Genomic DNA, 13051 nt, shown 5'->3' on the forward strand with positions numbered 1-13051 from the left:
CCAGCTCATTAGGACCCCCGTTCGGCAGATCCCTAGCTCATTTGTACCCCCCACTCAGCAGATCTCCAGCTCATTAGTACCCCCACTCAGCAGATCCCCAGTTCATTAGTACTCCCGTTTGGCAGATCCCCAGCTCATTAGGACCCCCACTCAGCAGATCCCCAGCTCATTAGTATTCCCACTCAGCAGATCCCCAGTTCATTAATACCCCCGTTTGGCATATCCCCAGCTCATTAGGACCACCATTCGGCAGATCCCCAGCTCATTAGTACCCCTACTCGGCAGATCCCCAGCTCATTAGTACCCCTACTCAGCAGATCCCCAGCTCATTAGTATCCCTACTCAGCAGATCCCCAGCTCATTAGTACACTTGTTCAGCAGATCACCAGTTTTAGAACTTTCTTTCAGCAGACCCCCAGCTCAGTAGTACTCTCATGCAGCAGATCCCCTGCTCAGTAGTACCCCCCCCCCAGCTCTGCTAATCCCTCACTCAGCAGATCCCCAGCTCAGTAGTACTCTTGTGCAGAAGATCCCCTGCTCAGTAGTACCCCCCAGCTCTGCTGATCCCTCACTCAGTAGTAACCCCTAGTTCTGCTGATCTTCCTCTCTCTCTCCAGTCCTTGCTCACCTCCCGCTATATTGCTCCTACACTGTGCACCACGTGTGACATTGCCAGTTTCTCCTGCTCCTGTCCCCCAGCTCTGCTGATCCTCTGCCGCTCAGTACTTTCTTCCCTTATTGCACACCCCATGTGCCATCTACTAGTTGCTCCTTTGCAGTCCAACATCTTTCCGGTTCATTTGTTGGTTCCCCAGGGCATCCTGGGATATCTCTTTCCTCCAAAGCTAAGCAAAGCCAATGCTGAATAAAAGCCTCTCAAAAGCTTCAGGTGCTGTTAGCTAGCAATGTCATAGACTTCTATGGAGGCTTTGGAGACGCTTTGAAGCACCAAGAAAGTGACACAGGAGATAATTATTGAAGCAAAGGCAAGCGCACTGTGTGACCAGGACTGCAAGGTGACCTTTTTATTTATTTAGTGACAGGAGCTTTGATTGGTGGCATTCAGGGCGCTTTAAAAGTGGGTCTCCAATGCCACATTGTGAAGCGTGAAGTGTGAACGAGCCCTGAGAGTTCAGGATCATCTTCAGGAACGGCTTTCCATGCTATGGAAACATGACATGATGGAGATTTTCTGAAAAAATATGCTCAGAAAGATTAGGAGGTCCTTCCATGCAATCTCTAATGCCCCCTCCCCCTTGTGCAGTTCCACATATATCTGACTCATAGCGCTGCTTTTTTTGTTTTTATTTATTGTTTAGTGTGTGTATCTCACATATAAGCGGCTGCTTCTTCTTTTTCAATTTTTTATTCATTTTTATTCACTTGATTGTTTATTGTATAGTTATATAGCGCGGTGGTTTCCCCCTATAGCAGTTCCAGGATAGTCTATGACGCCATCTGGTGGTGGAGTACAACAATGCAGCCCCTCCATTCAGACATATAAACCTAGGGCCATATTACATGTGGCGGCTCCTTCATTAATATGTAGAACTATAGGGGCCCTCGCTGTGGCTTACTGTGGGGGAGGGGATTAAATGGCAATATCCAGGTGGTTGCTCTGCTTTATCTCTAATGTCATATCATCATAAAACGTTTGTTTCTTTATATTGTACACATTTTTATTCCACTCACATGTAGAAGTAATTGTAGATCAGGATGCCAACTAAAATCCAATCTATTTCAGCCGACCAGACGCACCGGAGACAATTGAGTTGGAGATCCGAACTACGTCTACAGACGGCGTCATTTTCTGGCAGGGAATGGTAAGTTTATGCATTTTTTTTTTACTTTGTAACATGGATAGCCAAGCAATCATCAGCTCTCTAAAGGATAGGCTCACCTTCTGGAGCATGTTCAACGTTCCATGGGTGCCCAACCTGCGGCCATCCAACTGTTGCAGAACTACAAGTCCCATGAGGCATTGCAAAGCTGTCAGTTAAACAAGTATGACTTCCAAAGGCAGGGTCATGATGGGACCCATATTTAGGGTAGGGGTGCATGCTCCAGCATATGTTCTCCTCACACACCCCCCCCCCCCCCCCAATCCACCAAACTGAACTTGGCTTTCATAGAAGCATTCATTACATCTTCTCTACTCTTCCATCTAGAAGTGTGTACCCTGCCCAAGTCTTGGGGTTGAGTTTGTTGTCACAGTGAAGTATACTGTATATGTATGGAGTGAGCGATGAACACAGCCCACCATGGTTGGGTCCAGATGATGGAGGATATCACCCGATCTTCTGAGATCTTCTCCATGCCGCCTCTTCTCCTGCTTTCCATACAGCTGACTGTCATTGGACAGATGAGCTCCACTCTGATATCGGGAACCCTGCACAACGTGCACATACCCCTCTATATGTCTTTGTCATATTTATCCCGACCCCCCCCCCACGTTTGTACTAGAGCAGATGAGGGACAAAAGTCTTGTGTGTGCCCACAGGGACTGTCAGCGATGTGTCTGCAACAAGAACTGTCCGCATTGCTGTAGAGGAGCAAGTCATATCCCTACTTTCATTCTCCATATTATATGCCAGTGGGGGGGGGGGGGGGGGGGGGGTGAAGTTCCTCTGAATGGTTTTCGGGGGAAACGCAGATTCTCAATGTTCTGTCCTTTGGTAGCGGCTGAGCTCATCTTGTTAGCGATGAGCAGCGCCATTTTGTTGGTTTGGTATGCAGAGCGATGTTCTCCATTGTTCATAAGGAAGGATAGTACGGCTCCAGAACTTTCTGAGACGCTGACCCAGATGAAGTATGTGGATGGAGAGTCCCTTGCTATATGTTTGTTCCAGGTCAGTACCTGAAAACACATGGAAGTAGTGGATGGACACGCCACAACCACGCAGCAGTACAATACACGGGAGAGACACGTCACATCCACACAGCAGTACAATACACGGGAGAGACACGTCACATCCACACAGCAGTACAATACACGGGAGAGACACGTCACATCCACACAGCAGTACAATACACGGGAGAGACACGTCACATCCACACAGCAGTACAATACACGGGAGAGACACGTCACATCCACACAGCAGTACAATACATGGGAGAGACACGTCACATCCACACAGCAGTACAATACACGGGAGAGACACGTCACATCCACACAGCAGTACAATACACGGGAGAGACACGTCACATCCACACAGCAGTACAATACACGGGAGAGACACGTCACATCCACACAGCAGTACAATACACGGGAGAGACACGTCACATCCACACAGCAGTACAATACACGGGAGAGACACGTCACATCCACACAGCAGTACAATACACGGGAGAGACACGTCACATCCACACAGCAGTACAATACACGGGAGAGACACGTCACATCCACACAGCAGTACAATACACGGGAGAGACACGTCACATCCACACAGCAGTACAATACATGGGAGAGACACGTCACATCCACACAGCAGTACAATACACGGGAGAGACACGTCACATCCACACAGCAGTACAATACACGGGAGAGACACGTCACATCCACACAGCAGTACAATACACGGGAGAGACACGTCACATCCACACAGCAGTACAATACATGGGAGAGACACGCCACAACCACGCAGCAGTACAATACACGGGAGAGACACGTCACATCCACACAGCAGTACAATACACGGGAGAGACACGTCACATCCACACAGCAGTACAATACACGGGAGAGACACGTCACATCCACACAGCAGTACAATACACGGGAGAGACACGTCACATCCACACAGCAGTACAATACACGGGAGAGACACGTCACATCCACACAGCAGTACAATACACGGGAGAGACACGTCACATCCACACAGCAGTACAATACACGGGACAGACACGTCACATCCACACAGCAGTACAATACATGGGAGAGACACGTCACATCCACACAGCAGTACAATACACGGGAGAGACACGCCACAACCACGCAGCAGTACAATACACGGGAGAGACACGTCACATCCACACAGCAGTACAATACACGGGAGAGACACGCCACAACCACACAGCAGTACAATACACGGGAGAGACACGTCACATCCACACAGCAGTACAATACACGGGAGAGACACGTCACATCCACACAGCAGTACAATACACGGGAGAGACACGTCACATCCACACAGCAGTACAATACACGGGACAGACACGTCACATCCACACAGCAGTACAATACATGGGAGAGACACGTCACATCCACACAGCAGTACAATACACGGGAGAGACACGCCACAACCACGCAGCAGTACAATACATGGGAGAGACACGTCACATCCACACAGCAGTACAATACACGGGAGAGACACGTCACATCCACACAGCAGTACAATACACGGGAGAGACACGTCACATCCACACAGCAGTACAATACACGGGAGAGACACGTCACATCCACACAGCAGTACAATACACGGGAGAGACACGTCACATCCACACAGCAGTACAATACACGGGAGAGACACGTCACATCCACACAGCAGTACAATACACGGGAGAGACACGTCACATCCACACAGCAGTACAATACACGGGAGAGACACTTGACATCCGTGTAGTAGTACATTTCACCTCTGTAACATCTCTAAAATTCGCCCCTTTTTAACAAATGAAACCACCAAACTCCTCATTCACTCCTTCGTTATCTCTCACGTTGACTATTGTAACTCCCTTCTCATTGGCCTGCCTCTCCATAGGCTCCTCCCCTCTTCAGTCTATCACGAATGCTGCTGCCAGACTTATCCACCTTACCAACCGCTCAGCGTCTGCCAACCCTCTCCTCCAATCCCTACACTGGTCTCCATTCAGTGTCTACCAACCCTCTCCTCCAATCCCTACACTGGTCTCCATTCAGTGTCTACCAACCCTCTCCTCCAATCCCTACACTGGTCTCCATTCAGTATCTGCCAACCCTCTCCTCCAGTCCCTACACTGGTCTCCATTCAGTGTCTACCAACCCTCTCCTCCAATCCCTACACTGGTCTCCATTCAGTGTCTACCAACCCTCTCCTCCAATCCCTACACTGGTCTCCATTCAGTGTCTACCAACCCTCTCCTCCAATCCCTACACTTGCCTCCATTCAGTATCTGCCAACCCTCTCCTCCAGTCCCTACACTGGTCTCCATTCAGTGTCTGCCAACCCTCTCCTCCAATCCCTACACTGGTCTCCATTCAGTGTCTGCCATCCCTCTCCTCCAATCCCTACACTGGTCTCCATTCAGTGTCTGCCATCCCTCTCCTCCAATCCCTACACTGGTCTCCATTCAGTGTCTGCCAACCCTCTCCTCCAATCCCTACACTGGTCTCCATTCAGTGTCTGCCAACCCTCTCCTCCAATCCCTACCTTGGTCTCCATTCAGTGTCTCCCAACCCTCTCCTCCAATCCCTATACTGGTCTCCATTCAGTGTCCGCCAACCCTCTCCTCCAATCCCTACACTGGCCTCCATTCAGTATCTGCCAACCCTCTCCTCCAATCCCTACACTGGTCTCCATTCAGTGTCTGCCAACCCTCTCCTCCAATCCCTACCTTGGTCTCCATTCAGTGTCTCCCAACCCTCTCCTCCAATCCCTATACTGGTCTCCATTCAGTGTCCGCCAACCCTCTCCTCCAATCCCTACACTGGTCTCCATTCAGTATCTGCCAACCCTCTCCTCCAATCCCTACACTGGTCTCCATTCAGTGTCTGCCAACCCTCTCCTCCAATCCCTACACTGGTCTCCATTCAGTGTCTGCCAACCCTCTCCTCCAATCCCTACACTGACCTCCATTCAGTGTCCACCACCCCTCTCCTCCAATCCCTACACTGACCTCCATTCAGTGTCCACCACCCCTCTCCTCCAATCCCTACACTGCCTCCCAATCACCCAGCTAATTAAATTTAAAATACTAACCACAACATACAAAGCCCTTCACAACTCTGCCCCGAGCTACATCACCAATCTTGTCTCCAAATATCACCCAAATTGTCCTCTCCGCTCCTCTCAAGACCTCCTACTCTCAAGCTCTCTCGTCTCCTCCTTTCATACTCATCTCCAGGATTTCTCCAGAGCCTCTCCCATCCTCTGGAACTCGCTACCTCCATCTATCCGGATATCCCCTACTCTTCTACCTTCAGACGATCCCTGAAAACTCATCTCTTCAGGAAAGCCGATCACATCTCCCACTAATCTCCTACCACTTCCATCAGCTCATTCCCCACAGCTACAACCTTTTGTACCACCTGCCCCACCCTATTAGATTGTAAGCTCTTCAGAGCAGGGCCCTCCTAATCCTCTTGTATTTTATTGTATTATAACTGTATTGTCTCCTTTTATATTGTAAAGTGCTGTGTAAACTGTTGGCGCTATATAAATCCTGTATAATAATAATAATAAAAGGGAGAGACACATTACATCCGTGTAGTAGTACATTACAAGGGAGAAACACGTCACATCCGCGTAGTAGTACAATACAAGGGAGAGACATGTCACATTCGTGTAGTAGTACATTACAAGGGAGAGACACGTTATATCCGTGTAGTAGTACATTACAAGGGAGAGACACGTTATATCCGTGTAGTAGTACATTACAAGGGAGAGACACGTTATATCCGTGTAGTAGTACATTACAAGGGAGAGACACATTACATCCGTGTAGTAGTACATTACAAGGGAGAGATACGTTACATCCGTGTAGTAGTACAATACAAGGGAGAGACACATTACATCCGTGTAGTAGTACAATACAAGGGAGAGACACATTACATCCGTGTAGTAGTACAATACAAGGGAGAGACACGTCACATCCGGTAGTAGTACATTACAAGGGAGAGACACATTACATCCGTGTAGTAGTACATTACAAGGGAGAGACACATTACATCCGTGTAGTAGTACAATACAAGGGAGAGACACATTACATCCGTGTAGTAGTACAATACAAGGGAGAGACACATTACATCCGTGTAGTAGTACAATACAAGGGAGAGACACATTACATCCGTGTAGTAGTACAATACAAGGGAGAGACACGTCACATCCGGTAGTAGTACATTACAAGGGAGAGACACGTTATATCCGTGTAGTAGTACAATACAAGGGAGAGACACGTTATATCCGTGTAGTAGTACAATACAAGGGAGAGACACGTCACATCCGGTAGTAGTACATTACAAGGGAGAGACACGTTATATCCGTGTAGTAGTACAATACAAGGGAGAGACACGTCACATCAGTGTAGTAGTACAATACAAGGGAGAGACACGTTACATCCGTGTGGTAGTACATTACAAGGGAGAGACACATTGTATCCGTGTAGTAGTACAATACAAGGGAGAGACACGTCACATCCGTGTAGTAGTACATTACAAGGGACAGACACGTTACATCCGTGTAGTAGTACATTACAAGGGAGAGACACGTTACGTCCGTGTAGTAGTACAATACAAGGGAGAGACACGTCACATCCGTGTAGTAGTACATTACAAGGGAGAGACACGTCACATCCGTGTAGTAGTACAATACAAGGGAGAGACACGTCACATCTGTGTAGTAGTACAATACAAGGGAGAGATACGTTATATCCGTGTAGTAGTACATTACAAGGGAGAGACACGTCACATCCGTGTAGTAGTACAATACAAGGGAGAGACACGTCACATCCATGTAGTAGTACATTACAAGGGAGAGACACATTGTATCCGTGTAGTAGTACAATACAAGGGAGAGACACGTCACATCCATGTAGTAGTACATTACAAGGGACAGACACGTTACATCCGTGTAGTAGTACATTACAAGGGAGAGACACGTTACGTCCGTGTAGTAGTACATTACAAGGGAGAGACACGTTACATCCGTGTAGTAGTACATTACAAGGGAGAGACACGTTACATCCGTGTAGTAGTACATTACAAGGGAGAGACACGTTACGTCCGTGTAGTAGTACATTACAAGGGAGAGACACGTTACATCCGTGTAGTAGTACATTACAAGGGAGAGACACATTGTATCCGTGTAGTAGTACAATACAAGGGAGAGACACGTCACATCCATGTAGTAGTACATTACAAGGGACAGACACGTTACATCCGTGTAGTAGTACATTACAAGGGAGAGACACGTTACGTCCGTGTAGTAGTACATTACAAGGGAGAGACACGTTACATCCGTGTAGTAGTACATTACAAGGGAGAGACACGTTACATCCGTGTAGTAGTACATTACAAGGGAGAGACACGTTACGTCCGTGTAGTAGTACATTACAAGGGAGAGACACGTCACATCCGTGTAGTAGTACAATACAAGGGAGAGATACGTTATATCCGTGTAGTAGTACATTACAAGGGAGAGACACATTGTATCCGTGTAGTAGTACAATACAAGGGAGAGATACGTTATATCCGTGTAGTAGTACATTACAAGGGACAGACACATTACATCCGTGTAGTAGTACATTACAAGGGAGAGACACGTCACATCCGTGTAGTAGTACATTACAAGGGACAGACACGTTACATCCGTGTAGTAGTACATTACAAGGGACAGACACGTTACATCCGTGTAGTAGTACAATACAAGGGAGAGATACGTTATATCCGTGTAGTAGTACATTACAAGGGAGAGACACGTCACATCCGTGTAGTAGTACAATACAAGGGAGAGATACGTTATATCCGTGTAGTAGTACAATACAAGGGAGAGATACGTCACATCTGTGTAGTAGTACAATACAAGGGAGAGACATGTCACATCCCTGTAGTAGTACAATACAAGGGAGAGACACGTCACGTCTGTGTAGTAGTACAATACAAGGGAGAGATACGTTATATCCGTGTAGTAGTACAATACAAGGGAGAGATACGTCACATCTGTGTAGTAGTACAATACAAGGGAGAGATACGTTATATCTGTGTAGTAGTACAATACAAGGGAGAGACATGTCACATCCGTGTAGTAGTACAATACAAGGGAGAGACATGTCACATCTGTGTAGTAGTACAATACAAGGGAGAGACATGTCACATCCGTGTAGTAGTACAATACAAGGGAGAGACATGTCACATCCCTGTAGTAGTACAATACAAGGGAGAGACATGTCACAGTCATGTAGTAGTACATTACAAGGGACAGACACATTACATCTGTGTAGTAGTACATTACAAGGGAGAGACACGTCACATCCGTGTAGTAGTACATTACAAGGGACAGACACGTTACATCCGTGTAGTAGTACAATACAAGGGAGAGACACGTCACATCCGTGTAGTAGTACAATACAAGGGAGAGATACGTTATATCCGTGTAGTAGTACATTACAAGGGACAGACACATTACATCCGTGTAGTAGTACATTACAAGGGAGAGACACGTCACATCCGTGTAGTAGTACATTACAAGGGACAGACACGTTACATCCGTGTAGTAGTACAATACAAGGGAGAGACACGTCACATCCGTGTAGTAGTACAATACAAGGGAGAGATACGTTATATCCGTGTAGTAGTACATTACAAGGGACAGACACGTTACATCCGTGTAGTAGTACAATACAAGGGAGAGACACGTCACATCCGTGTAGTAGTACAATACAAGGGAGAGATACGTTATATCCGTGTAGTAGTACATTACAAGGGAGAGACACGTCACATCAGTGTAGTAGTACAATACAAAGGAGAGATACGTTATATCCATGTAGTAGTACATTACAAGGGAGAGACACGTCACATCAGTGTAGTAGTACAATACAAGGGAGAGACATGTCACATCTGTGTAGTAGTATAATACAAGGGAGAGACACGTCACGTCTGTGTAGTAGTACATTACAAGGGACAGACACATTACATCCGTGTAGTAGTACATTACAAGGGAGAGACACGTCACATCCGTGTAGTAGTACATTACAAGGGAGAGACACGTTATATCCGTGTAGTAGTACATTACAAGGGAGAGACACGTTACGTTCGTGTAGTAGTACAATACAAGAGAGAGACACGTCACATCCGTGTAGTAGTACATTACAAGGGAGAGACACGTTACGTTCGTGTAGTAGTACAATACAAGAGAGAGACACGTCACATCCGTGTAGTAGTACAATACAAGGGAGAGACACGTCACATCCGTGTAGTAGTACATTACAAGGGAGAGACACGTCACATCCGTGTAGTAGTACAATACAAGGGAGAGACACGTCACATCCGTGTAGTAGTACAATACAAGGGAGAGACACGTCACATCCGTGTAGTAGTACAATACAAGGGAGAGACACGTCACATCCGTGTAGTAGTACAATACAAGGGAGAGACACGTCACATCCGTGTAGTAGTACATTACAAGGGAGAGACACGTCACATCCGTGTAGTAGTACAATACAAGGGAGAGACACGTCACATCCGTGTAGTAGTACAATACAAGGGAGAGACACGTTACGTCCGTGTAGTAGTACAATACAAGGGAGAGACACGTCACATCCGTGTAGTAGTACAATACAAGGGAGAGACACGTCACATCCGTGTAGTAGTACATTACAAGGGAGAGACACGTCACATCCGTGTAGTAGTACAATACAAGGGAGAGACACGTCACGTCTGTGTAGTAGTACAATACAAGGGAGAGACACGTTACGTCCGTGTAGTAGTACATTACAAGGGAGAGACACGTCACATCCGTGTAGTAGTACATTACAAGGGAGAGACACGTCACATCCGTGTAGTAGTACAATACAAGGGAGAGACACGTCACGTCTGTGTAGTAGTACAATACAAGGGAGAGACACGTCACGTCTGTGTAGTAGTACAATACAAGGGAGAGACACGTCACATCCGTGTAGTAGTACAATACAAGGGAGAGACACGTCACATCCGTGTAGTAGTACATTACAAGGGAGAGACACGTCACATCCGTGTAGTAGTACAATACAAGGGAGAGACACGTCACATCTGTGTAGTAGTACAATACAAGGGAGAGACACGTCACGTCTGTGTAGTAGTACAATACAAGGGAGAGACACGTCACATCCGTGTAGTAGTACAATACAAGGGAGAGACACGTCACGTCTGTGTAGTAGTACAATACAAGGGAGAGACACGTCACATCCGTGTAGTAGTACAATACAAGGGAGAGACACGTCACGTCTGTGTAGTAGTACAATACAAGGGAGAGACACGTCACATCCGTGTAGTAGTACAATACAAGGGAGAGACACGTTACATCCGTGTGGTAGTACATTACAAGGGAGAGACACATTGTATCCGTGTAGTAGTACAATACAAGGGAGAGACACGTCACATCCGTGTAGTAGTACATTACAAGGGACAGACACGTTACATCCGTGTAGTAGTACATTACAAGGGAGAGACACGTTACGTCCGTGTAGTAGTACAATACAAGGGAGAGATACGTTATATCCGTGTAGTAGTACATTACAAGGGAGAGACACGTTACATCCGTGTAGTAGTACAATACAAGGGAGAGACACGTCACATCAGTGTAGTAGTACAATACAAGGGAGAGACACGTCATATCCGTGTAGTAGTACAATACAAGGGAGAGATACATTATATCCGTGTAGTAGTACATTACAAGGGAGAGACACGTCACATCAGTGTAGTAGTACAATACAAGGGAGAGACACGTCACATCCGTGTAGTAGTACAATACAAGGGAGAGATACGTTATATCCGTGTAGTAGTACAATACAAGGGAGAGATACGTTATATCCGTGTAGTAGTACATTACAAGGGAGAGACACGTCACATCAGTGTAGTAGTACAATACAAGGGAGAGACATGTCACATTCGTGTAGTAGTACATTACAAGGGAGAGACACGTTATATCCGTGTAGTAGTACAATACAAGGGAGAGACACGTTATATCCGTGTAGTAGTACATTACAAGGGAGAGACACGTCACATCAGTGTAGTAGTACAATACAAGGGAGAGACATGTCACATTCGTGTAGTAGTACATTACAAGGGAGAGACACGTTATATCCGTGTAGTAGTACAATACAAGGGAGACATAAGTTACATCCGTGTAGTAGTACATTACAAGGGAGAGATACGTTACATCCGTGTAGTAGTACATTACAAGGGAGAGACACATTACATCCGTGTAGTAGTACAATACAAGGGAGAGACACGTCACATCCGGTAGTAGTACAATACAAGGGAGAGACACGTCACATCAGTGTAGTAGTACATTACAAGGGAGAGACACGTTATATCCGTGTAGTAGTACATTACAAGGGAGAGACACGTTATATCCGTGTAGTAGTACAATACAAGGGAGAGACACGTCACATCCGGTAGTAGTACAATACAAGGGAGAGACACGTCACATCAGTGTAGTAGTACATTACAAGGGAGAGACACGTTATATCCGTGTAGTAGTACATTACAAGGGAGAGACACGTTACATCCGTGTGGTAGTACATTACAAGGGAGAGACACATTGTATCCGTGTAGTAGTACATTACAAGGGAGAGACACATTGTATCCGTGTAGTAGTACAATACAAGGGAGAGACACGTCACATCCGTGCAGTAGTACATTACAAGGGACAGACACGTTACATCCGTGTAGTAGTACATTACAAGGGAGAGACACGTTACGTCCGTGTAGTAGTACAATACAAGGGAGAGACACGTCACGTCCGTGTAGTAGTACAATACAAGGGAGAGACACGTCACATCCGTGTAGTAGTACAATACAAGGGAGAGACACGTCACATCTGTGTAGTAGTACAATACAAGGGAGAGACACGTCACATCCGTGTAGTAGTACATTACAAGGGACAGACACGTTACATCCGTGTAGTAGTACATTACAAGGGAGAGACACGTTACGTCCGTGTAGTAGTACATTACAAGGGAGAGACACGTCACATCCGTGTAGTAGTACAATACAAGGGAGAGACACGTCACATCTGTGTAGTAGTACAATACAAGGGAGAGATACGTTATATCCGTGTAGTAGTACAATACAAAGGAGAGACACGTCACATCCGTGTAG

The 13051-nt window shown here is 46.4% G+C and overlaps 1 protein-coding gene across 1 annotated transcript in view; it reads left to right on the plus strand.

Annotated features, from left to right (window-relative positions):
- Positions 1-13051, plus strand: part of HSPG2 (heparan sulfate proteoglycan 2) — a gene marked incomplete in the record, with an annotated part of 205321 nt that overhangs the window by 180824 nt on the left and 11446 nt on the right. The window contains 1 exon segment of the mRNA XM_073601461.1: positions 1745-1823. Within this exon segment, the coding sequence (XP_073457562.1) occupies positions 1745-1823 (79 nt within the window).

Source organism: Aquarana catesbeiana, linkage group LG10, assembly GCF_042186555.1.
Source record: "Aquarana catesbeiana isolate 2022-GZ linkage group LG10, ASM4218655v1, whole genome shotgun sequence".
Classification (NCBI taxonomy): domain Eukaryota; kingdom Metazoa; phylum Chordata; class Amphibia; order Anura; family Ranidae; genus Aquarana; species Aquarana catesbeiana.